The sequence below is a fragment of the Antrostomus carolinensis genome, unplaced genomic scaffold (assembly GCF_000700745.2).
Source record: "Antrostomus carolinensis isolate BGI_N321 unplaced genomic scaffold, ASM70074v2 scaffold12676, whole genome shotgun sequence".
Taxonomy (NCBI): Eukaryota; Metazoa; Chordata; class Aves; order Caprimulgiformes; family Caprimulgidae; genus Antrostomus; species Antrostomus carolinensis.
In genome coordinates this window covers 35,071-62,168 of record NW_010322575.1, presented here as the reverse complement: position 1 = coordinate 62,168, position 27,098 = coordinate 35,071, and the positions used below count along the sequence as shown (strand labels likewise).

Genomic DNA, 27,098 nt, shown 5'->3' with positions numbered 1-27,098 from the left:
GAATGAGACTGTTTCCCAGTAGTGTTCAGTAGACTTATATTAGTGGTGCTCGTGTTGCTTGAAAATCATCTCTGTGCAGGGATGATGGTGTTAACATAAAACAAAACAAAACAAACAAACAAACAAAAAAAAAACCAACAAAAAAACCCCGACCAAAAACATTAGGAATTAGTGTTTATTACTGCATTTTGTGATTTTCATTCTTAAAGGGTTAAAGAAAAGTTAATTGTAAGAGTGGTCTGGGGAATTTCAGGCTTGTGAAACTTCTTTCATACCAAGGAAACTGATGAATCATGATTCTGTAAGTTCATTTAAACCACTTAGATAGTGATTATATGATGGACACTTATCAGCATGTCTTTTTTGAAGGAAAATATGCTTTGCTAATCTCTGAATTCTCTAAGTATGCTTCCCAAAAAGGAAGATAAACCAGAGCTAGATAGGCTAATTCACTTGAATATCAGTGCCTTCATCAAAGTCCCTTGCTGTTAGGAAACCAAAATTTTCCTGTAGTGAAGTAATTTGTACGTTTAGATCTGTGCAGCATGAGCATCTGCATAGCTTTGAATGTTTTCCTGAACATTGAACTGGACATGAGCATGTCAAAGTAAAAGGGCTTTGCAAGTGAAGTCTTGTCACCCATCCTTGGACCAGTTCTTGTCAATATTGTCATTAACGACTCGGATGGGGAAGGACAGAGCATGCTTGCAGTATTTGCAGATGGTACCAAGCGCCTGCTACAGTTTTGGAGGATGTGATTAGAATTCAGAATATTCCTGATGAACTGGAGAAATTAAGCAGTGTGAAAAAGATTAAACTGAATGTAAACAGCTACATAGCACTACCATGGAGGAGGGAAAATAAATGCACAAATATAAACCAGAGCAGGCAGGGTATCAGTGAGAAGTCTGTAGAGAAATGGTTGGAATAGTGATAGATCATAAGCACAATCAGTGTTCACAATGTTGGACACACTTTGTTTAGGGTTTTTTTCAGTAACTAGTTCTGCTCAGTGCTGGTGAGAACCCAGCTCCGGTACCATGTCCAGTTTTGGGGCGTTCTGTTTCAAAAATAACATTATCAGCTGGGAGCAAAAAGAGTAAGAGATTTAGCCAGTGAAAACTTGGTGAAAACCTGAAGGGTTATTTATTTAACTTAAGATGGAGAAGACAGGGGCACACAGCTTTATGTAAATTTGGAAAATATGTGTGTATTTACTAATTTACATGAAAGAAGATTTAATCTAATAATTAAGGAAAACTTCAAGTATATCACTGACCTGATATCTGGGGATGTAATGGAACCTTTGTTTCCAGGAGTTTTTGAGACCATTTAAAAAAAATTTAAAAATGCAGCCATGCATAGTCTAATTTCACTGTACCTTGGAGCAAAAGATAAATATCTTGACGTCTCTTCTCTTACTGCCCTTTTCAAATCAAAGTGTAAGGCAAAAGGTAAGGTATTGAGTCTGAAAAGAGACAAGACACAGAATGTAAGAATTCTTTTGCCAAGTCAAAAATAAATGACAGAGCTGACAGTCTATTTACTATTGATCTAGGAGAGTGAGTTGGCAAACCTTCCAAAGGAAGTGGAATATAAGGTTAGTAAAGGCTGGAGCAGATTGTAGGGGATCTCCTGAGGGTTTTAACCTCCAGAGTTAAGTTAATTGTCAGTGCAATAGTAGATTAAAACTATTGTTTATGATTATGGGCTAATGCACACTACAAGGCATAATTTTAACCACTTCCTCTCTGTAACTGTAACCATTCATGAAAAGTCCCATGCACAGTGTTCAGCAGTGATAACCAGAAAAAAGACAGGAATATTAGCAAGCATATGAATGGTTTGAATTATATTACTGAATGCCATCATATTATCCAGTGGTACAGCCTCAACTAAAATATCATGTTTCATTTTGTTCACACTCAAGAAATAAGGAAAAGGAAATTAAAATCATTTTAGCCATAGAAACATTCTCCTAGCCAGAGTGATTGACTTAAATAAATTAAAAAAAAATAAATCAGAGTGGATGTGCTAAAGGAGTACATAATAATGAACATCTTGAAAGAAAGAAATAAAAAGAGAAACAAACTGGATTTTTTTTTTTTAGCTTTCTCTTAACACAAGAACGAAGAAAGACAGAAAGAACCCTAAGCCTTTCTGGTTTTTGTAAATAACAACCATCAGTTTGAGTTCAGCGTAACTGTTGCAGAGGTATTGATCTTTCCTTCTTAATCTTTCTTTCTTCAAATTCCCTTCTCAAGTGGCACACACTGCACAGCCAAATTGCTGGATACTTTCTGTAGCTTGGCTGTGATCTTTGACTTGAATTTCTGTATGGGTTTTTTCATCTGTATCTTAAGTATGACTCTTCCCATGCAAGAATTCCCAGAATACCTTTTTTCTCTACAGATTTTCATCATTTTTTGTCTTAATGCCCTGTCTGGCATTCACAAGTGTGGTCTTGCCTTGTTCATAGCAGTTCAGAAAGCTGCAGCTGGGATTAAGCCTTTGAACCTTTCACCCCCTTTGAATCTTTCTATTGGTTCCAGTTTAGTCACATCCAACGCTCGGCCGTTTTGGTTTCAGGGTCCCCTCAGATTTACTGTCTGTATGCATATTTTTCCTTGTGCTAGCAAAATGTTCTATTTTCTATTCTCCAGTAAACCAGTGGTGTTACCTTTTGTCTTTATCCTTTTAGTATTTTCAAATGAATAGTTTGTAAAGAATTTAACTAGTTCTGCAGTCTTGATAGAGGTCTCTATAAAGAGTAAAGCTGCCCTTCAAACTTCTTAAGGCTCTCCTTTAATACAATGCCTAGAGAGAAATGAGGAATGATGGAAAATCTTGGATTCTGTCACAATGAACAATGTTCTCTCATCATTTCCTCACATGTTGCTCTTTATCTTCTGTCTGCATTCACTTCTCTTCCCCCTCGCCCCCATCATGGTTAGCCTGGGTATCTTTTGAGCTCCCCTCTCTGCTCTGTTGGTCCAGTGTGTGTTGCTCAGGAGTCCCTCTGTCCCTCTGTGACTCACTTTCAGTGCTCCAGAGTACAAATACAAAAATGACTGGTTATCCTTTTTCATGCAGTACACAGCAAGGCTGGGAGATCAATAGCTGCAGGCTATCACTATGGTTAAACTTTTGGGGAGTCTAGAAATTATGTATTTATGTTGCATAGTAAGAATGCCTAGAGTTGTGTTATTTCTAAGTAGAGAAAGTAAAAGAGAAGAGAGAGATAAACCTTGTTCTTCAGGGGAGAGGTTGGCCAACTGATACGAAGAAGTGCACTTTTTGAGAAGGACATCTGCCACCTTCTTACTGCACAGTGTTTTGCAGTGTTGTCTGAAACAAAGAGTAGTGAGAACTTCAAATGAAATACATTGCAGGAGAGCCCAGCTCTGAGTCCCACTTTTTCCTTTTCTGGAACTCAAAAAGAACTTTGCTCAGAGTCAAGCCTGATTGTTGTTCTCTGGAGTTTTTGGACAGGACCTTAACACATGGCAATAAGGAATCATATAATTTCATTATACTGTGAAGCAAAATTGCCTTTTAAAATGTCCAAAATAGCCATGAAATGAAATTGCTACTTCTAGTTAGTGCTACTTCAAGCATCTGGTACTGGTTACTTCTAGAATGGTATTACTGGATTATGTGGAACATTGATCTGATCAGTCATGGCAGTTGGTGTATTCCTGTCAAAAACCTGTTGTTCCAGAGGAATTATTTTTAATTATTGGAGGGGTATTAAAAAATGACATATAGTGGTTGAGATGAGGAAGCTAGTTCTTGACTTGCTTTGAAGGCAGTCTGCTGTCTTGCCTAATAAGCTTTTAATGGTGGAATGGTTAAACTGGGAAACAGGCCAAGAACAAAGGGAAGAGAATGTGACATCCGTAGTCGTAGGGCTAGTGGTTCCTAGTGCGCTGGGACTTGCAGGTCCTGGCAACACAGCTGTTCCATTTCGTTAATTAAAGTGCTGTTAGGTTAAAAGTGACTTTCATGAACTGTTCTATTTTATTCCAACCCATAATTCTGCAAACGGTTGTAACATATTTGTCTGATGTCTTCACCGCTACTTTCTGCTTCTTAATGTAGTACAATTTTCAAATGCTGTGTGTTGTAAAGCAACAAATTGTGGAAGATCAATGTAACTGAGCAGGTCTTGGTGCTTTATCATTTTATCTGATTAAACTATGTTGGGAGATTATCTATCATGTATTAGGTGCGTAGTAACATAATGCTGCCTAGGCGACACAAAGTGTGTGCATGCTCTCTCTTTCTCTCTCTCACTCATATTTGTTAGGATTAGTACTAAATTCCCCCAGTTGTATTTAGTAATGCTTGTGATTCCTTTGTGCTTTGTGAGTGAAAATTCATCATAACTGGTGCCTAATCTGCAGCTTTGATTAGGGTTCTTACTGTAATCACATTCTAAACATGCACTGGCCTTGTTTGAAAGGTCCTTAAAAAGTTGGTTTTTCACTACAGATCTGGATTTTAAAGTTGAAAACAAATTGTTGAAAGCTGCTGAAATGGCACTCTGTCTAATTAGTTCTTTTTTTTCTCAGCCTTATCTGCCCACAAAGGAGAGGATAAGTTCCAATTCAGTCATGCAACTGGCTGAAAGCCTGAAACAGATCCCAAGCCGAGCTTTGAGCTTCCACTCTTCTGTTGTTTGGGGGTTGCCTCTGTGCTTTTTGTTTTTGTTTTAGTTCAGGTAGAATTTGAAAGGAAAGTGTCCCTAGGAGAAGCGATACATGCATTACCTAAACTGGGACAGGGGAGACCAAGTCACTGGCTTTGTAGATCTGCACTGTCACTGCATTTGTAGGTCTGCGCTGCCACTGGCAACTGGCTTATCCTCCTGTGCCTCAATTCCCACATCTGGGAAGTGGAGCTAACATCCTGCTTTGCAAACAGAAATGAAATCTCATGCCTCTTCCTCAAGGCACTTTGAATTTTTCTGGCAAGACATCTATCTATGTGCAACGGTGACAATAATTCCTTTGGTTAATCCTTTTGGGTGTTGCAGTCATGGGCAATCTGTCTGGAGCAACAAGGTTCTCTATAGCTCTGATGAGTGAGAGTGAACTCAGGACTACAATGTAGAGGAAAATCTTGATAGGTTCATCACAGTTAATTATTAAACCAACCTTGCATTAAAGACCTTTATGCAAAATACATTTCTACTTTGACTTCTATCATTAAAGGAACCTGTCACCTTTCTACAGAGAAGAAAAATCTTAATGACTTCAGTTGAGAAACAACCTAGAAAGCTGAATATTTGAGCCCCTCTTTGTTTCTCTAAAACATGGATTTTACTTACAGCTCTTAAAACTCCACAGTACCCCAGAACCTGATACCCAGTGAGTATTTTAATTAGATGTTTGCTGGTTGTGAAGGCATCTCCAAGTGGCCTATTCTTGACTGATGAAGTGTCAAATGGAGATCTGTCAGGCAAAGCACCTTTCTCATACTATGCAAGTGGTGGTTGCCATTTGTCTGACAGATCTGTCAGGCAAAGCACCTTTCTCATACTAAGGTAGCCTTGTTCCTGCAAGTGGTGGTTGCCATTTGTCTGACGCTTCCCTTTCTTTGTCTTTTTTCTGGTTTGTCTTTTGTCTGGTTTGTCTTTTGTCTTTTCTTTTGTTTTTTGTCTGGTTTCTGGTGAAGCAGTGACTGTTGACTAGAATGTTGGCTCTGAAGATCAAGAATGAGGAAATGTTTATATTCTCTCACAGATTACTTATTTATTTATGCATTTTCTGGATGATCCTCAGCCACTCACTTAAATCTCTTTACAGACTGGCCATTCATCTCTGCAGTCAAGGCTATAGGCTTGCTGCCTCACTGCAACCCCTGTGGCAGTGTGTGAGCTGCTCAGCCTTTCCTGCAATGTGGACAAAAAGAAACTAGAGGTCTGGTTTCTCCCTCTGACGTGGTCTTGCATTTCCTGGGAAAACCTGTCCAAGTCCCTTCATTTTGCTGCTGCAGTTATTTTTTTTTTTTTTTCACATTGAAAAAAAAGGGGAAATATGTTTCCCAGTTTCGCATAAGTGTTATAAGGGAACTTTTATCAGTGCTAGTGAGCCATGGTGTAACAGTATAGTGGGACAGGAACTGCACCTGCCTCCAGTTGTTTCTACATCCTGTAAACCCAAAGAGCTGCATGGACTGAGTATGTACCAAAAATGCAGGTTTTCTCTTTAGTAGTTTGAAGATTTTTGGAAGAAGTATGCACTGTTTTGTATGTGGAAGGTTTTTCTACGTAAACTTTAATGTGAAAATACAGTGGAGGATACTTCAGGGACAGGGGTTTTTTTATTTTCATTTGTAAATATAATTTTTGAAAGCCCTCCAACTATCTGTCTCCTTTACTCAGAGCTTTCACTGACCTTTTAATATGGTAGGAAGCTCACCACTCGTATACCACAGGTATTAGCAGTCTGTGTACAGTTCAGGTCTTGAACGTGCTAGAGCCTACATACTAGCTTTGTTTTATTCTCATCTACTAAATTTATGCAGTGCTAAAAAATCCTGCTATTTAAAGACTAGTTAATAAAGTCATTTAATGACCAGAAGTCAAATCCTGTTGTAGTCATACATTACAGGGTATTCTTCTGTGGTTAATGCTGTTCTGAGTAAATGTCCAGAACTGTACTAGAGGACAGACATTTCCATTCTATAAAAATGGTGATTCTATGAAATTCACTCACACAGAGCACTGTGCTTGGCTGACATACTCTTCAAAATGGCCTGATCTCATAAGCACAGGCAAATCTAAAATACACATTCAGTGGAAAATCAGTGGTTCTTGTTCTCCAGAGTTTAGTGTTTTGTTTTACAATGCCATTTAGTTTTTGAGGATGCATTCTAGAGAGAATAAAGCAAGCACTATGATCAGCAATAACCTATTTGTGAGTTGTAAGCTTAGAAGCAGTAGATTTGGACAATATGTTTTTCCCATAGAAGACATGAACTTTTGTGCTGGTTTATTGGCAATATTTATCATCATCCTCCATTGTTTCTAGATTAAAGCAGCACCCCTACTCTAGTGAACATTATATAAAACCAGCAAATAGGCAGCCTGTGCCCTGACTTGATTACTGTTTAAGCATCAGTATTGCCAATGGAACTTCATTAAAAATATAAATCTTGATCTTGTAGCAACTGGGTGTTTTCTAGTTGATCTGAGAAAAGCAAAAGCTCCACTAATGTCCTTTTTTTGGTAGAGATTTTTTTCAACAGCTGCATGGAATTTAGTTGTTTGAAACCATCAACATGTCACTTTAGATAGAACATAGAGTATGTGAACTCAGCTCTGCTCTCTGCTTCCTCTCACAGCATTGCACAAACACTTTTTTTTGGTTTGAAAATAAGTAGTATATTGGCATAAATACCTTCCAGTTGTAAATTCTGCTTTGTAAAATTGAATTCTGTCTTTTGTACGTTTCTCCAGGACTAGCTGGAAAGATAATAAAAGCCATCATCCATGAAGGATTTCAGATCTCAGCTTTGCAGATGGTAGGTTTCCTTTTGTGTATGTTTTTCTGATAAACAGAAGTTGGAGAAGTGCTGCATGCACTTCACAGCGATGCACAGGTGTCTTCCTGCAATATAAAACCCTTGTGCAGACTGTGTGGCAGTGTTTTGGGATCAACATTGTCCTTGTGATATTTGTGTTTTATTATTTGATTAATCAGCTGATCCGTTGCTCATTTCTGGGTGACCTTGAACCAAGACACTTTACTTCTCTGTTGCCCTGTTGTTAGAAGAGCGATAATGGTATCTGTCTCTTCTGGAGTAATTTGAAGTATCTATACAAAATGTACTAGTTAAGATTAGAGAAATGATTGTTAATATATTTACTTTTTTTTAATATATATTTAGTATGAATTTAGGGAAAGTTTTTTAAAGATACTTAAAGGATTTTGACACCCTGATTACCCTCAGCAGTTAAAGGAAGTTGGCACAGAGATTGTTCCCAAGAGTAGTTCTCTAAGTCCTGTCTTTTGATTTTTGTTGAAGTCTGGAGATCTGAAATCCCACTATGACTCAAATGCCCACCACAAATGAAGAAGTGCCCCTTTCCTTTACTATGCAACAAGCAAATCTACTTGCATGTTTTTGTGGCATGAGCCAACACTACGTTGTCTATTTGTATTTAAAGTGGAAGGAGATACTGTGTGCTATGTTGCCTGTAGCATCATTGGCTAAGTTGTTGACAGACTTCATATGGCAGCTCTAAAGCCATTCCTTTTATCCAGTAAAACTTAAAAGGAGTATTCTGAATGTTTGCTCGTTAAGAAGGGGTGTCTGTCTGGTTTTTGTTGTTGTTTAAGGCAGACTGGATAATATTTTTTTTTCCTTAGTTCAACATGGAGCGTGCAAATGTGGAAGAATTTTATGAGATTTACAAAGGTGTTGTCACTGAATACATGGTAAGCATAAGTTTGAGAAGAATCTGTTTAAAAATAGAATGTAATTAAATGAGGAAGCAAACACATCTTTCTTTTTGGGGGATTATGTTAGAATTTCTTTTAGGACCCTTGTATAGACAAGTTCTAGCTTGTTCTCAAATAGACTAACTCATATTGAAAATTGTGCTATCTATGTTGTAAGAAAGGAGAGCCTCTTGTGAAAATTGTTCAGCCAAGGAACATGTAAAATACAACAGAGTGAGAAAATAAAAACAAAACAAACCTCTCAGATATCTAAGTTATTTTATTGCAGTAGAGCTATGAGAATGTGTCACATCTCTATCTTTGTTTGATTTGATATTGCAGTAGTGGCTTGGACCAAAATACATGTTTATTATTTTGTTTACAAGGTGGCTGCTGTATTTGAATGCTTTCCTAATGACATTTTGAGCTATTCTTACGTTTTTTCATCTGACTTTTGTGGATCTCCAGAAAATTTAAGAAGTTTAAGATATACTGTAATCCCAGTGGATGTCTAAGACTCTGTATATTATTCTGCTGTGTTGTACTGTCACATAAACATTTCTGACTGCAGATAGAACAACAGGAATATAAGAAGACAAACTTGCATTTCTCTATCACTGTCTGTCAGAGGATTTTGTTCCATTTTACAAATAGTAATGAGTTTAGCTTCACTGCCATGCTATGTACTATGCAAATTATCCTTAATTTTTAAATGGTTAAATTATTAAAAGTTTTCAATACAGTTACTAATATTAATGCAGATAGTTGCTAATATTACTCTGATAATTACATTTTTATTTTGTATTTTCCCCCTTTATAATTGTTTAGTCTAACTTACTTCAACAAGGTTTGTAGATTTGTCTTTAAATAAGTTAGGAGTACTGTTAGTTCACTTCTAGATTGGGGAATACTCTTAAAGTTTGCTCTGATACCAATGTTTTTTACAAGGACCAAGGCAAGACAGGACAGGAAGACTTGTAGGTAGTGACAGAATTCAAATGTGGTAGAATCTGACCAGTATTTCAGGGCCCGAAGAATCCCATGGTGCTGCCAAAGTCTCCACTTTGAACCAAACTGGCAATTCTTTACCATCTTCTGCAGTTCTTTTGTACAACCTCGGACCTAATAAGTTGCAAATTTTACTTATATAATTTAATTGGAGAGTTACTTAGAAGGGAAGGTGCCATTTAAGCAGTGTAAAGCATTAAAGAAGGTAAGTTTTAGATGGGATTTGAAGAAAAGTGGGAATCTAGGGCTCTGTCCTGCAAACCATATGTGCTGGATGCACTCAGCTGAAATTAAATGAAGTTAGTATCTCCGGACACCCAGGATATCTGCGAAACAGGAGAATGTGGGAAAGCTAATAATGATAGTATAGAGATCCAGAGAAGGCACATATAGGAACAGCAATCGATATTGTCAGTGCAGGCCAAATAGGAAGAAGTATGTTGTGAAATAGGATATTGAGGAAAGAATATGACCTCTTATATCTGTGACTCAGAACCGTCTGTTTTGATCTGAATTTTATTTATCTTTCCAAAATAACTTGGCACAGAAGATACTTACCATCCAGATTTTTTTTTTAAAAACTGTACTCCCGTTTCTTCTGGTTGCCCCGTGTCAGTCAGATAAAGGCTTGACCTTGTATGTAAAGCACTTCTCTGTGAAAAGAGAAAGCTCAACAATTGCCCAAAATTTTAGCTTTGTTGGTATCTTCTGCATGGGATTTTGCATACTATTGATCACTTTTTGTGCTGTTTTGCTATGTATTTCCTACTATAGCCAGAATATAAAAGGAGGGAGATTATTTTGGGTCAGCTCAGAATCTACTTTGTTAATCAAAAATGCTTGAGCTTGATTCAACTTCAGGAATGGTTTTGGTTGACCACAAGCCATATTATGTAATAAATAAACTATTTAATAAAGAAAACTTGATTTAGCTGTAACTGGGAGTCTGGGCTCCAGAACTGGACGCAATACTCCAGGTGGGGCCCGTACAAGAGCGGAGCAGAGGAGGAGAATCACCTCCCTCGACCTGCTGGACACACTTCTCTTGATGCAGCTCAGGATACGGTTGGCCTTCTGGACTGCAACCGCGCATTGCCGGCTCATGTTGAGGTTCTCATCCACCACCACTCCCAAGTCCTTCTCTTCAGAGCTGACCTCAAGCCACTCATCACCCAGCCTGTATTTGTGCCTGGGGTTGCCCTAACCCAAGTGCAGGACCTTGCATTTGGCTTTGTTGAACTTCATGAGGTTAGCACCGACCCACCTCTCAAGCCTGTCAAGGTCCCTCTGGATGGCATCCTGTCCCTCCAGCGTGTCAACCCCACCACATAGCTTGGTGTTGTCGGCAAACTCACTGAGGGTGCACTCAATCCCACTGTCCATATCACTGACAAAGATGTTGAAGAGCACTGGTCCCAATACCAACCCTTGAGGGACACCACTCGTCACTGGTTTGCACTCGGACATTGAGCTGTTGACCACGACTCTTTGAGTGCGACCATCCAGCCAGTTCCTTATCCACTGAGTGGTCCATCCGTCAAACCCACGTGTCTCCAATTGAGAGACAAGGATGTCATGTGGGATGGTGTCAGACGCCTTGCACACAGGTGTATATATTTGCATGTATGCATGTATGCAAATATAAAGCCATGTTTTAAAAAAGTAAATCAGACTAGAACATCAAAATAGGTTCTTTCTGCTTGTGAAACCTATACCTCTAATTAACAAACTCCAAATTGGCATTAATGCCCAGAGTTAATTTAAGCTTATGAAAACTAAGACCCATCTTCATCACTCACTCGGAACTCATGATGTCTCTTTACTCTCCAGGGAAACAGATGATGTTGGTGTGACTGAGATTCTGGTAACAGTACACCACAAGAATGTTGCCAGATCAAGGACCCTTTCCCTAACAGGTTGTGCCACAGGCCCCTTTCAGTTCTGTTCGGTTGGCTTGTGTATTTCAGCTTCTGTAGTAATACATGAGGAAAAGACAGTGAGAACCAAAAGCGCAAGAGACATTTTAATGACTTAAAGCCATCAAGCGGATGTATATTTGGAAATTAATATAGGCTGTGTACTGTGCTCCCTGTAGGGAACACTGGGAAGTACATTGCTGCCTCTGGAACTGGCTGAACATACTGTGAGGTTTTTTTTTTCTCAGGCTTATACCCAGCAAAGTGTGTTCCGTTGATTTAGTCTAGTTTGACAAGTTATGGGATAATTCTGTGAACTCCAGGTCCAGATCAATAAGGATGTACCTGAAAAAGAATTTACTGTACATGCTGTTGCACGCTATTCAGTGTCCTGTTGAAGCTGAATATCCACTTTACCTCAAATCTCTACCTTCTAAACCAAGTAGCAAAAAGGAAAGCATTTATTTTGTTGTGAATACTAATTATATCTTTGTTTGATGCCTTTGCTTTCCTAAATGCACCAATGTTTCTTAATTGTTCCTGTCCTGTAAGTTTGGGTCTAGTTTTGGGGAGGAAGATAGCCCTTGCCAATGCCCAAAGAAGCTCAGATTTGTCTGTCTTTTTTCTCTTCCAGGACATGGTTACAGAGTTGTGTTCAGGCCCTTGCATAGCAATGGAGGTTATTCAGCCTGAGATGCCAAAAGTGTTCAGAGACTTCTGTGGTCCTTCTGACCCTGTAAGTACTTGCTTGAGGGATAAGGAATGCTTAAAAAGTTGATGTGCTGTCTATGTGAATTAAAATATCACAGTGTGGTATGGCTGTCACGTACCTGCTGCATTCCTCGGAAACATGAAAGCGTTACCTTATTATGGAGGTCAAATGCCAGTGGACCAATTTGCAGATCCTCCAGCAACTCTTCTGATCTTACCTAAATCACATGATAAAATATTGTGATGATATTTATGTGAAAGGAAAGCTATCTAGGGGAAAATCTCTGTTAAAGATTCGTAAATATTCTAACAGAAGGCTTCAGAGCCCTGGAACAAATAGTTATTGCTTGTGCATGCCGGCGTAAATCAAATGTTAGTCCACTGCAGTCTGGCATTCTCCTCCTAGGATGAAACTGTGAAAGGAGAATTGGTTCCTTTGTTTTTTAGAAGGAAGCGAACAAAAATGGGTGTAAAAGTTCTCGTATCTATTTGCCATGCTAATGCTTCAAGCTTTTATTTTTCATTTCTTGAGGTGACTAATCAGATATGTGTGATAATGTGTGCTATTTGGAGACAAGCATAAGCGCTGTCTCAAAAATTTTGCAGTTTTTTGTGAAACAATGAAGGCTGCTCTACCACACAGGAGGCATGAGGTGAAATATCAAGATGGAGGCAATGAGGTCAGGGTTTGTATGGTTTTTTGGTTATGATTTGATGTTTTAGTTGGAGACTGAGTGGGTTTATGAGTTTCCATGGAAAAAAATTCACACAGATTAATATTTGAAAGGGAGAACAAGGTGTTCAGGATATATTTTTCTTCAGATCCAGAGTTTCCATTATAGAAAGCAGAAGATAAAGGAATTATCCCAATCTTTTTCCCCCTTCTGTTTGGTAACATTAAAATGTTTCTCTGCTGGGTTAGCATCTTGTAAGCAGAGCATAACCTGTTTTAACTGCAGGATGCTATATCAGTAAAAATGTATACATTATGGTGATTTAATTTTTGTTTCAAATTCCATGTTTAAGATTTTTGGTCTTTAGAACTTTCAAAGATACAGTTGTTCTATTTGGTCCTATTATATCCTTTTCATGTTTCTGCTTGTTTAATGCCTGATAGTTTAAAATCAAAATATGTTTGCAAATGTCACAGCTGCTTTAGGTTATTAAAGACAAGTGTACCTATACAAGGGGAATTTCTCTATGTTCCCTTACTACATCACATGAAAAGCTCTGTCATAGCCATACAACAAGTTTGTGACCAAAGGAACTGTTAATGACCTGAAGAACTGAGGGAAGTACAAACTAATGTCTTCTCTGGGTAGCACAAGAAAACAGCAAAGGAGGGAACTAAATTCCTGTCTCTTGGATCTCTTGCTAGTGACCTATCTGTGCTGTTTGGGTTTCCCCTTTAATGGTTAACTGTGTGACTTAGGAAGTGAAAATGAGTACCTGGCTGCTTCTAGTGGAAGCAGGTGGCTGTAAGTTGTGGACACTAACTTTATAGCAGTGACACCAATGGTATGTTTAGAAGACAGGCAGCTGTGTTACATATTTCTGTGTGCTGTTTACTTTAAGAATTGCAAATTAATTCTTCAGGCACATAAAGAATATGTACTGTAACTACAGCTGCTCTGAAGAGTGATCTTTGCCTGAAATTTATCTGTGTTTTCAGATTGCGTTTGTAGCTTGTCCTTGAGGAAGAAGGGACCAAGGTATCTCAGTGGTCTTTTGCATTCCTGACCAGAATTGTCAGAGATGCTCAGGACTGAACTTCATGGTTACAGTATCTATCTCAAATAGGGGTAGCAGAAACCCTAACAGCAGTTTCATTGTCTAGCAAGGTTATATACAGACCATGAAGACAGCATGGACTTGATATTCTAGTTGTTAAAGTAAATCTGTGTTGTGCAATAGTGTGTTATCACTGAGAGATCTGGGTCTCTCTATAACTTGTTTGTTTGTTTATATATGCTAGGTCCTGAAGTGTGTACAGCCTGTTTATAAACACAGGTGAAGAGCACATTTACTACAAAATGTACCTGATTGGGTCACTTTGGCTCTCATTAAATACTACCTTCTTTGGCAAGTAGTGCCATTGAAATACTTGTGATTACTCTCAAAGCAAGGTGCTGTTTGAAGTGAGTAAAGGTGTTGGAATTTGACTTATATAATTAACATCTCCTCATCACATGTGCTGTAAATTATATCTTAGATACACAGCAGATCTAATAATTACTTTGTGGCAAGTCAGATATCTAAATGGGGTGTGAATTTTAACTGCCCTTTCAGTCAGTTGGGGTACACTTCAATAAAAGGCATCCAAAAAGAGGTGATACAAATTTTCCCAAATCAAAGTGAGATGTCATTTGGAAATAGGTCTGGTCTTGTCTAAGTCTATTGATGTTTAAGGCTGAAGAAAGAATTGTTGTTCCATTTTGAGGATTGTACTTTAATAAGCTAGTAATTTATACCAAGTGGCGAATGCTAAAAATTAAGTGGAACTTGGTGCTATTTTCTATAACTGAGTGATACGTTGTTAGCACTGCACATCAGTAAAGCTCTCTGCCAAAAATATCCTTCATTATAAGCTATCTTATAAATACTTTATTAAAACTTCTCACATGGTAGGGAAGACTACTAACCAAAACTGTTTTGAGCCGTTTTGTAGCAGTGTACTAATCTGGAAAGCAGACAGTGGGATAAAGATACTTGTCTGTAAGGACCTGTTCTGGACATGCTCACTCTCAAAATTACTGTGACCTGATTGAAGGGCTGAGTGTCAGAGGACTTGTGGAACATTTGTGCCAGGTGGATAGTACAGCACTACAAGAAATGCTTTTCTGCAGATCTTGCTGCTGCTTGCATTCTTGGTGTACACTGGCACTTTTCTAGTGAGTGCCTGCCTGGGTCATTGCACTCATGATGAACTGTCAGCATCTTTAGTTACACTAGGCTTAAGCTCCTGGAGTGCAGCTGGATTTTTCTGTGTTGTTGGTGGTCTCATCTGAGACCTTTCTGTAATCTCTCAGATCTGCCGTGATGCTTGTTCTTCTTGTCTTCCAATGGCAGCCTCTAGCTCAGCTGTTCCTCGCAGCCAGGTCCCAGACTACTCGTGGGACTTGCTCTTGGTGTCGCTCTGCACCTCCTTCTCTCTGTCCTGGAATGCCTCTGTGGCTCACCTGTAGGGCTTAGAAATGTAAAGCTCTCCCCACATCTACTATAATAAACAGGTATTTACACTTATTGTTGCAGCACCCCTATAAAAGGCCAGCAAGCCATTCTGTTGAAAAAACTGTTTCTTTACAATGTTATAACGACTGTTTAAAAAAGATCTTTGAATTTCACATAAGACTGTAGCTTTTCAAGGAGGGGAAGCACCCACAGCTTCTGCTCTGCACCCAAAGCTAAGAAGTCTGAGATCTTATGAGCAGCTGAGCCCTTCTATTTGGATATTTAAAATTCAATTAGGAATGGGATTTCTGAAATGACTTTGAGTTGCACTGATTTTCCACGGTGCTTCTGAATCATTTAAGCCCTTTTTCAAAACATACTATCAAATCCTGTTACGCGGGTTGTTAAATTACATTTTTTGTGCTGGGTGCTATTTCACTCTTTTACTACTGGTGCAGTTCTGACATCAAGAGAAAAAAAAAATACACCTATGGCAAAGAGGAAAGCCAGGAAGAGTTAAAAAGGTAATTGAATAAAATTAATACAGAAACAAACCTTTTGAACTTCTGATATACACTATCACTTAGAAATAAGACTTGCTAACTGCAACCAAAGTTCAACAGAAAAGAAGCTATATTTCTTCTTCTTCATTGTAAAGAAAAGAAAATGCTTAGAGGGGTAGGGGTAAATGCAGCCCAGTATGGACTATCAAGAAAGCTGTTTAGTTTAAATGTGGTAAGGGAAAAAAAACAAAACCAAACCAAACAATGCAAAGTGTTCTGCATTGATTTGACATTGTTTCTCATGGATCAGGAAGCAAAGGCTATCACAGAAAACCTCAGCTTCAGAACAGGGGGGTGGTGGCCAGGGAATCCTGTCACTGCTGGAGCTTGCTGGCATCAGTGTTCATTTGATTGTTGTTTGTGTATTTTTTGCCTCTGGAGCACTTGGAGACCTTTTGTTATTACTTAGGTCTGAAGCTACAGCTTCAGTTTTCAAATCTTTTTCATGCAGCTTCTATGTTGAAATAGCTGCTGGTAACGTTTTGTCATGGAAATGTTGAGGTGATTACTTAGTATTCATAAGACACTTGCAAGATGCTGTAGCAATTAGATATATTGCTTTTATTTTTTTATTTTTACCTTTCTTTTGAACTTTCTTCATACACAAATGAAAAGGTTGATTATAACATGTGATTCCAGGAGGCTGCTACGTGTTCCTGGGTGGTTGCATAACTTTTAGTGGTCTTAAGAGCTTTTAGTTAGGATTGGCAGTGCTTTAAAGTGACTCAAGTACCTTCTGCTGTGAGATATTATTGAAGTGATGGGACACGCTGCAATATTTCTGCATCCAGTGGGCAGATTTTTGTATACTTGCTTTAGATCCTAACCTTTTTGCACTGGGGATTTGCAATTTTAAGGGTAACAGTGTATTAACAGCCATTTGTACTTTTGCATCAATGCCAAAGAGCTAAAAGGGAGATTAGATGGTTTAAAACAAAGCGGTGAACTGAAAGAGCTGGAGTCTGCTTTAGCTCTGTTCCTGAGCTCACTGTGTGACCTTGGACAAAAAGTTCAATATGTTTCTGCCTCAGTTATCGCATCAGTTAAATAAGGGTAACGGTATGAGCCAAAGAACGCTGTTGTTGTAACGTTTTTGTTTGTATAGACCTCCTGTGAATATCTAGCACTGAAAAATGTCTACATGTGAAGCCAAAAATGTTCATGATCGTTCCTAGAACTATGTTAGCAGCATGACATTTTCATATTACATCACATAAGAAATAGTTCAGTAGAAGATATAAAGAAATATAAAGACTATTTTTGAGCTCCCAAGTATTCATTGTCTGGTAATACCTTCATAGTTGTTTCATTGTGGATTCTCCCTGTAGTCTAATGAGCCTTGGAGAGTATTGACAATGAAGTACATAATGTGTTTCAAGAGAAATAAGATTTATTAATCTAATTCTTCGATGAAGAATATTTTCATGTAATTGATTACCTGCTCAGATAGCCTGAGATATGTAATAATAATAAAGTTTTTAATTTAGTGCCAGACCATTAGCAGCTAGAGTAGCAAACAGATCGATTGATACCAGTGACCATATCCTGCTGTCTAAGCCTGCCATGGGAAAGACGTGATTGAATTGCTCCGATGTTATTTAGGGTCAGTCATCTGACTCTGTCCTTTCAGTTTTTAATTTCCACATCAGCCTCTGCAGGTCTAATGAAAATGTGTTCTAGACAGTGCTAAGGCTTCTTAGTTGGGGGACGTGATAATTTTTGACTGAATAAGTGTCTGTGGAAGGAGATTCTTCCCTCTAGTGCAGCCCCCTTTTGCTGAGCTGACACCAATGGTTCCTAAAGCCCAGAGCCTTGGTGGGTTCAGGGCTTCTCCTGCCTTGTTCTGTGTCACCCCTTTGTGCATGGGCAGGGGGCTTATTAAGACAGGGTCTAGAAGGAAGGAAGTGTTAAGACAGTTGTGCTCTACTGACCCACAGCTGTAATGTGACTGTAACCATGAGTTACCAGCACCGCTTTAGACTCTCAGTACGTTGGTATATGGTTTGCAATTTACCTCCAAAAGGGCTCCAGCCTGTAGTCAGAGACAAGCCTGTGTCTGTGTGGATGTGGCAGGGAGTTGCTTTCCCTGCTTTAAAACTGATGGAGTCTGCACTGGCTGCACCAGAAACAAGACTGATACATAAATGTCATATTTGTTCTTCCTGTCAAAGCTGTGTGGGAGCAGCTGAGAGTCAAGAATCCAATAATTAATTTTTACAGGCATGGATTCAGTGTTCATAGTAAGTTCTCCTCTTCCTTCTGAATGGGTATTGCAGAGGTTGCCAGCCCTGCCACCCTCCTCCTGCCACCCCGTTTGCTTTAGTCATGTGTGTGTATGTGCTTTGTAGTGGCCTGTATGCATGATCTGGTCACAATTTTGAGGTGACCGCTCAGAGCTTTGTTTCTTGCCTACTGTCTTCTCCAAACCACCCTTTGCAGGCAACGGGAAGTCCTTTGATAGAAGAGAGATTTCAGCCTCACTGAAATATGTCTTTGTGTAAAGATTAGAACAAAAATCAGAGCACTCGTAGTGGTGGAGGAACATTTTTGCTTGCATGTGGCTTGTTTCAAATGTGGCTTCTTGTTGCCTGAAGGTTGCTGTCATATGATGGCTGTTTAGTGTCATGTGGAACTGGAGTTTGTAGGCTCACTTTGATTCTTGATGGGGGTAGGTGCATGTGTTGAAAATTGCTGTTATTAGTGGTGAGTGGTGGTCTCCATCAGGAGACCAAATACTGACAGAGCCCTCAAGGGTGAACGCTGCTTTAAATCCGGTGTGATTGAGGCATGTTGGCGAGGTTACAGGGGTTTTTTTCAAACTTTTATCTGTCACTCCTTGTCTGAGGCTGCAGAGCTACCAGACTTGAATGTGTCAGCAGTGTGACATTTTTTTTCCTAAATAAATCCTGGATGGGCAGTAATTTGACTTAGATTCAGTGGTCACAAATGACAGTCATTTGGTAAAGCAGGTAATAACAGATAACTAAGTTATCTCATATCAAGCCCACTACCACCACAGAGGCATGGTGCTGGAGGAGAGAAGGTGCTGGGGATCTCTGGGAGAGGACTGAAACTGGAGTACATTTGCATCTTGTTTCCAGCTGCTGCAATGCTTTTTTTTTCTCTCTCAATGCTCTTGGTGGTTGGGTACCAAAGCCCCTCTAGCCTGTGTAAGGTTTTTTGTTGTTTCCTCTGCTACCTGTCACTATGATATTTTAGTATCCCCTGATGACAAGGCACCTTCTTAACTGCAATTTCTGAACATTTTCAGGAAATTATCAACATTTTGTCAAAAATCCTGTATGCCCTCCCAAAAAGTAGCATCAAATTCAGAAGCCTCGGGGTTCCCATCTGTGTTCTCATCTTTCCCTTATGTTGGGCTCTCTCTGGCTTTGAACTGGTTCTTCCTTGGCTTCTCGTGCCTGATTCCAGGCTGGAATAGCTTGTCCTATTTTAGCAAGAGAAGAGAAGCTGGATGTGAGCTCTGATTACTGATCTTCCTTGACTTGCTGTACTGCCCCAGAGCCCTCCTAGCTGCTCCCCAGAATGGATAACGTGCCTTTCCCTGCAAAGCATCATAGGGCTAGCCACTTTTGTAAGGGTTTCAGCCACACTTAGTATATATACTTTTTAAGAAAACTTGATTTCTTGGTTAAGGACTTTGTACCATTCAGCTCTACAGACACACGAAGACATTCAGCCTAATCTGAAATCCTTGTATGTATAGGTAGGTGTGAAAGAAACCTGAAGGGCTGGCTTAGGGATCATAAAGGCTCCCTTTGCACTCAGACTGAGTGCATCCCAAAGTAGTAACACCCAAAGGGTGTTATTAAGAAAGTGTTATTTTAAGCATCTATGATGAACACAAGATTCTTATAAATGCTGTGAATTACATAAATTTGCCTATTCAGTCTTAAGGAGGTAGGGGTTTTTTTCAGATTGCGTGGGGTTTTGGTTATAACTGTCCATCTGCAGGTCTTGTTTTGCAAAATGAATGTTTCCATATCCTGTTTGTATTGCATCCTCCTGTTGAGGTTCTCTCCAAGCTTTGAAAATATGCCATGTTTTAGAGAGTGGTGTTACAGATTTAGTATCTCATATAGGTGGATCATATTTTATTTAAATATGTGACCACACAAAGTTTTAAAAGTGCTTGCTTGCCTAGTTTCTTTTTAGAATTTGCTTGTTTTTTTAAAAATAATGCTAGCTAATGCATTTCAAAATACCATGTCTTTATTGTAAATCTGCTTACATATCTTAGATGGATTAAGCAGAAAAGTTTTGTTTCTCACTACTGTAGAGAAGGGGGTAGGCTTCTAACATACCAGGTGATGGTGTGATACAAGCCTGCTATAGACAAGTACCCAATGTAATTGCATACTGGTAGGCTGATCAAAGGTAATCCACAGGGTTCTCTCTAGGAGTTGTTTCTCCCAGCTACACTGGATTAAAATGCAATTTACCTCTCCTATGGGAGAGTTTTTACACTTTTTAAAAATCAAAGTATTCTTCCCCCTTGTGAAAATACAGTCTTTGTCATTAAGACACAGAGCTGGTCATCAGATTTCCTAGGTCGTAGTCTCCTCCTGCAATCACAGGAGATCTGCCTTCCTTGGTGAGTCCCTTTCTTTTTATTTTGGTTTTTTTTTTCCCCTCCACTTCCTCCTTTGGGCCGTTCTATTATGATTCTGCTGTAGCTGCTGAGGTTTCTGAGAATAGATTCAATAATATATTCAGTCCATAAAAGCACAAGGTAAGAGCCTTTTTGAGCACATTATGGTTCTGGGTTAATTTCAGTCTATGTGGTTGTTTTCTTTGTTCCCTTGTGTTGTGTTTGGTTACAGCAGACAGCAAATCACTTTTTTACATTGGACAGTGATGTTTTTGAATATATAAAGGTTAATCCCTGAAAAGAAGCATTCAAGTGAAAAACAAATTCTGTATAACCTCAGTCCTTCCTTGGAAAAAGGGAGCAGTGTTTCCAGAAGATATGGGAAGTGCTGAGGTCACTCTGGGAAAGAAAATTATACTGTTACTGCATTAACAACCTTTTCTCCTTCTCCAGTTTCTTAGCATCCTGGTCACAGTGACCTTGTGTGTTTGCAGAATCTTTGATTTGAAAAGATTAAAAGCATTTGCTTACATGCCTGACTCAGGCTTTTGTTGACTATAGATAGCCTTGTCCTTCACTTGAATTCTTCCTGACTTCTGGTTGGAACATAGTGGTTTTGTAGTGCTGTTACGTATACATCAAGTCATGAAGTAATACAAATTATATCTCCAGTAAAAAACTATTAAGAAAAGAATAACCCAAGATAGAACTTGGTAGAAAAGGCTGTGAGGGCTTTTTCTAGAGCACTACAGAAGGCAGTTAGCAAGAGTCAGCACACACAGCTGCTTGTTGAAAATGTGCAATACAGGAAGTTATAAACGTGTAGAAAAAAGGCAGTAGAGCACTTACTTTTCCATATAACCATGATAATATTGTGATCTGAAGTTGACTGCAGCTGTCCCAAAACATTTCACGTCTTTCAGTTGGCAGCTTATGAGTAGTCAGTTCTTGGGTGCACATGACTTTTTTTCTTCTTTTAAGATCCCTTGGAATAAACACGTGGAAGAGAATGATCAGACCTACCAAACTCTTCTTCCAGAGGATTGTTTTTTCAGGCTCTGCTTTGTCAATAAATTGATGGCAGAGCTAATAATAACCAAACAGGAAAGGAGCTGGAGATCACGGTTTATCTTACATGCTCTTGGTGATAAATTGGTACACAAAAGAGATTGATCAGAGGGGAACTGATCACTGCTGGAAGGTGATCTATCAGTTTCTCGAGTGGATTTCCCCTAAGAGGGGGATCAGCCGGCTTTCTAGGTGGCATAGATTGTATCCTTGTACTGTATGTTGCAGCAGAGTGTGTATGGACTGACATTCCCTAGGTGCTTTGCATGCCATTATAGTAATGCAAGAAATACATGCTGTGGCCAGAGCGTGTCTGCAGTTATTTTCTGTTTGCACTACATTATTGAAGGCTTCAGAGTGGATGAAACCAAATACTGTGGGCTAGGCCTTCCCTTCTGTAACAAACCAGAAGGCAGTCTGGTTTTGCTTTTCTGATGATGATGGGTAGTATTATTATAATTATTTATTTTAAATCCTCTCTGCAATTGCTGACAGCCATGAGAACAGCTGCAGTAATAGTTTTCATTCTGTACCACTGGTCTGTGGACACTATTAACTAAACAAAGACGTTTTAAAAACCTGGATATAAAATTATTAACTCAAATGCTGAGAACCTGCTGAATAATTTGGGGTGCTGCTTGCTGGTCTGTTTGGGTTAGGCTGACATTCCCTGTTCTACTGTAGGGCCACCTGAGCAGAATTTTTAGCAGCTTCTTTGACTTACACTATGATAGGCTGCATCTGGTGTGCACATGGAACTTCTCTTGGATACTCCTACTGAGAAGATTTCCCCTCTCTCTGCATCTCTTGACTTCCCAGCTCAAGGCACTAGAATGAGGTTGACATGGAAGGTGGGTGAGCAACAGTTCTTTGTGTTCCCATGGCAGCTCCCAAGTTCCCCTAGGTGACCTGGCATGGCCTGGGTTTTGCAGACTGTGGCTTATCATCAGAGTACTACACAGGAATTAAAGCAGTGTTAAATCAGGAGGAGAGAAGAGTTGAGGAACTGATCTGGGATTCCAAAGATACGAGCTAAGAGCTAGACACTGAACTTACAATTCTTGTGAAATGTGTAATTCTTTGTGCCCTTTGGAAATTACTGTCACCCTGTCTTGGTTTCCCACTCCAAAAAATGGAGCCCATTCTGCTCCTATTTTCTCTTCTTCGTGTCTTTTCATGTAAGTTTTCAAGGCCAGGAGTTATCTCTTAGTATGCATGGGAACGCTGACTCGTACAGCTAGTGCTGAACACAGCAGGGGCTTTGAAAACACAGTTATCACACAAATAATGATTCCTTCCATCAGAACAGGGCTGTTCACAACTGTGTGGGAAGAGATGGCAGCACTGCTGCCTCCAAGGAAAAGCTTGCTGTTGGATTAGAGAGGCTTGAGGGCACAGTGTGGAAGGGAAAGCTCTCTCCCATGCTAAGCCCCGCATGAGAAGGATCTCTGGGGTTTGCAACAGACTTCTGAGTTTGCTCCTTCAGTCTGTCTTGGTGGTCCAAAGTTGGTTCAGCTAGGGAAGTCTCAGTAGAATTTTGAAGCAGTTTTTTCTGCTTAGCAAAGCCATAGAGCTCAGATACCTGAACTGCTTTTGCAAATGTAAAATTGCATCTCAAAAATTTCAGAGAAAAAGATAATTTAGAATTTTTCTTGTTCTTACAGGGGATAACTCAGACAAGATATCTGCAGACTAAAAAAATGTCTTGCAACTTCATAGTGACTTTCACTGGAGGCACTCCAGATATTTTGCTAACACAGATTAATGGAATCCCAAAATATTCCTTGCAGCATAGTATTTTTTATCCTTGTTTTACAGGTGAATTAATAAATGGATGAAATTCTGGATGCCTTGAAGGCACTGGAAAAGCATCAGTAGGACCACCTTTAAAGCTGAAAGTAAAGTAACTACTAATCAAATATACAGTTATACTATGTTTTCTGATGTCTTGTGGGGTTAGTTGCTTTTCAGTTCTTAAATGCTTCCTTTTTCCAACTTGTCAAGTAATGTAAATATACGTTATTGCACCTAGATAATACAACAAGATAGCTAGATATTTTATCTTTATTCCTATTTTGCGACCAACTTGCATTTGATATGTCAGTTATCCTCAGGACTTCAGCATCCAATCTAGTTTGCACTTAACTCAGAAGTGTGAATTCTTGCTCTTACCTAAATTGAGCCCATTGGCAATGGCAGATTTGCACACAAATAGGACAGTAAATAAATTTCTGAGCAGGGCAGTTATCATTAGAATTGCTTAAGCATCAATCAGAAGTGCCAAGACCAGTAAAAATGCTATCTCAGGCTGGCAAATGTGCCACGTTTGCTGCCCACAGCAGAGAGTCTGTGGAGAGTTGGTGCGGCACCTTTGGGCTGCCAGGGAGGGGGAGTGGCAGGGAAGGAGTGGGAGTGAAGCTGAGAGAATCCAAGTGCCTCAGGGGATGGAGGGTGAGAAGGAGACAGTGTTAACAATTTCTACAGACTTGTGAGCTTCCGAAAAACTGACAACACTGGAGTATGGAAGATAATTTTAGGTCCGTTAACAAAACTTCCAAAAGATATAGGGCTTCAGACTGGTAGTTCAGAGGTAGGTTGACCTTAAAATAAACAAAAAAGCAGATGGATTTTTTTTATTTTTTTAAACTCAGACCAGAGTAGGCTTTTGTAATAAAATAAACTATGGTTTGATGACTTGCTGCTGCATTGCAAAACTATTTGATTTTGGAAGGAGATGAGCCTCAGATGCGCTTTTTACAGCCTTGCAATTGAAAATTTGGCTTCTGTTGCCTGGATCAGATAATTTAATTTACTGAACAAACCTTTACAGCCACTCTGTTTCAAGTACATAACTATATGCACACAGGCTTGGCTCAGTTAAAGATATGAGAAACTTGTCAGGACGACCAGTAAATGGTTGGAGGCATAAATATTTTACTATTAGTCAGGAGAAGACAACCTCAATGTCTAGGTCAAATGTAGAGAGCTCAGCAGACAGAAGATTAAGCTAAATATTATAAAGACTTTTCAATTCAACCTTTCCAAATTCTTGAGAGCCTGTGTATCAGTTTGTTTTGTGATAAAGGTTAAAAGATGAGGGGTGTTCAGTGTGTGTGTGTGTGTATGTTTGGAGGGGATTGTTTTGTTTTGATTATTTTTTTGTGATATGTGGAAAGTACAAAAGACTTCCTGATAACACTGACTCCCTTGGAAGTGTGCGTAAGGCCATTGATACTGACTCCACATTTGTATATGACGTTGCTGCAGCTCATGTGGAACACAAAGAAAGAGAAAATGCGTCACTCTGTCAACAAGAGACTCCTGTTCTGAATTGGTTTGTGAAATGTAAGCTGAAGGAAACCCATTGCATTCTCTTTAACATTGACTTGGTTTTGTATCTAGAAACTTTCTGAAGTATTTTCAACAAGCAAGCCCCTGGTTTCATGGCAAAATGTGCTCTTCGCCAGTAGAAGACTTTACAGTGGCAACAGCACCGTCTCATATAGATTTTTCTGCCTGTAATATAGACAGAAGGCTTAGCACTGCATTTAGGGATGATTAAATGGACCTCGGATGCAGGAGTAAAAAATTGTGTTCTGGAGCAGCTGCTGTTGTGTGTAAGGTGGCTCATCGTATGAAACTGGGGAACATAAACTAGGTCAGAGCTGAGGTAGCTAGGGGGAAGCACACATATTAAAATCCGTTGGCTAGAGTTTGGAAAGAGTATGGGCTGCAAAGAAAACATGTGAAGCAAGCTGGGGCAGGATAGGCCTTGTGGTATCATGCACAAGATCATCTGTGACTGCAGATTTCATTTTGACAGTTAAGCCTTTGTCTTTGGATGGGAACTTCTGAAGGATATATCAGACTGATCAACTGAGGCTGTTCCCACAATAAAAATACTGCTAAGGTGTTTCTTAGCTTGAGTAAGTGTTACAGGAGATGCTTGGCTAGTATTGTATTCTGCATGACAGAGGCTGTGCTGCTTTTATCATCTTGCCTCTTGCTGATGGCTGGTGTAGGAATGAGTAATTTGTGCAGCTCCCTGCTGCAACCAGCAGTGTGTGATACGACTGGTGCTAAAATCCCCTGAAAATAAAAGCGAACTGAAGAGCTGTGATGATGGGAAAAGAAAGAGACCCTTATACTACCTACCTTACAAAGCTGTTGTACTCCAAAAGAGCCTTTTTTTTTTTCCTGAAAGGGCTTATCACGCTCTGCTCACTACAGAGGAAGCTCAGGTGCCTCGCTTAGACAAGGCAGCCAGCTTTCCTCAGCTTTCTGATGGCTAAAGTTCAGCCAGACAAGGTCCATGGTGAGTGGTGGAATTATTTTGTTTGTTCACTGTTAATGTGTGTTCTGTTCTCTTGACAAGGGCATAGCTGGTCCTTAAAAGGAGAAAGGCACTTGCTTGTTTGCCTGAGGCTGGCTACTGCTTTCTGAATCAGTTGGAACCCTCACAGTGAAGGAGAGACCATCTCTTTCTTGACAGCAGTGGAGCAAACCTAAAAAAATGAATCTGCCCTGGGAGCACACTGTGGTAGGAGAGAGTTTGATCACAAACTCTTATTTTTATTCTGCTTCACTCAAGAGGACTAGTAATGAATTTTCAAGGTTCCCTTGTTCTAGTTCATGTTCAAGTAGAGAAAGTTTTAGTAAAAAGGGATTTTTTGTAAAAATCCCTTTTTGTGTTTTTGGTCCATTCAGAGTTTGTGCTGTTTCCCACTGAGAAGGGAGGGAATGGCTGCTGCACAGAGTCAGCATCTGCCTCCTTGGCTTTTCCTTGAGTCACATTTGAACAACAACAGAGCATGCAGAAATGTTTAAGAGCAGTGGCCTTTTGGTCTTTCTAGGTACCTAATTAAGTATTCAGGGCAGATGCTTTAAAAAGTCACAGAATCTCAGGAGTTAGAAGGGACCTTAGGAGATCATGTAGTCCGACCCCCTGCCAAAGCAGGTTCCCTACAGCAGGTTGCACAGGAAAGAGTCCAGGTGGGTTTTGAACATCTTCAGAGATGGAGACTCCACAACCTTTCTGGGCAGCCTATTCCAGTGCTCTGGCACCCTCACAGTAAAGAAGTTTTTCCTTAAGTTTGTTTGGAACTTCTGGTGTTCCAGTTTTTGCCCATTGCCCCTTGTCCTGTCACCAGCTACCACCAAAAAGAGCCCAGCCCCATCCATTTGGCCCCCACATTTTAGATATTTGTAGACATTGATCAGATTCCCTCTCAGTCTTCTCTTCTCCAGGCTGAATTAGACCAAATTTTCTTGAAGTCTTCATTTTTGACTAGAATACATGTTACTGTTCTGTATAACTTCCCGTCCAGCCCATGCAAAAACAGTCCTTTGAAGAAAAAGCAGTTAATGAGCTTTGCTCATGAGTGTGTTTATGAATTTTCAGTCTGATTTTCACACTGTGATTGGTGACATTTCTGTTTCCATTCACTTGTATAGAAATAGAAAGATTTTAGAATGTGCTGGGTACTTCATACAGGCATTGTTGCACTGGACACAGTTATATGATAGAGAGAAACATGAAGTCTGTGCACCTGTATCTTGTGTAGGACAAGGATCTTCAAAGGGCTAGCTATGGATCAAA

At 39.5% G+C, this 27,098-nt stretch overlaps 1 protein-coding gene across 1 annotated transcript in view; it reads left to right on the top strand.

The window, feature by feature from the left end:
- Positions 1-27,098, top strand: part of NME7 (NME/NM23 family member 7) — a gene marked incomplete at its 5' end in the record, with an annotated part of 73,962 nt that overhangs the window by 26,063 nt on the left and 20,801 nt on the right. Inside the window, 3 exons of the mRNA XM_010170284.2 lie at positions 7,466-7,530; positions 8,379-8,447; positions 12,009-12,110. Coding sequence (XP_010168586.1) covers positions 7,466-7,530; positions 8,379-8,447; positions 12,009-12,110 — 236 coding nt within the window. The remainder of the gene's footprint in view (positions 1-7,465; positions 7,531-8,378; positions 8,448-12,008; positions 12,111-27,098) is intronic.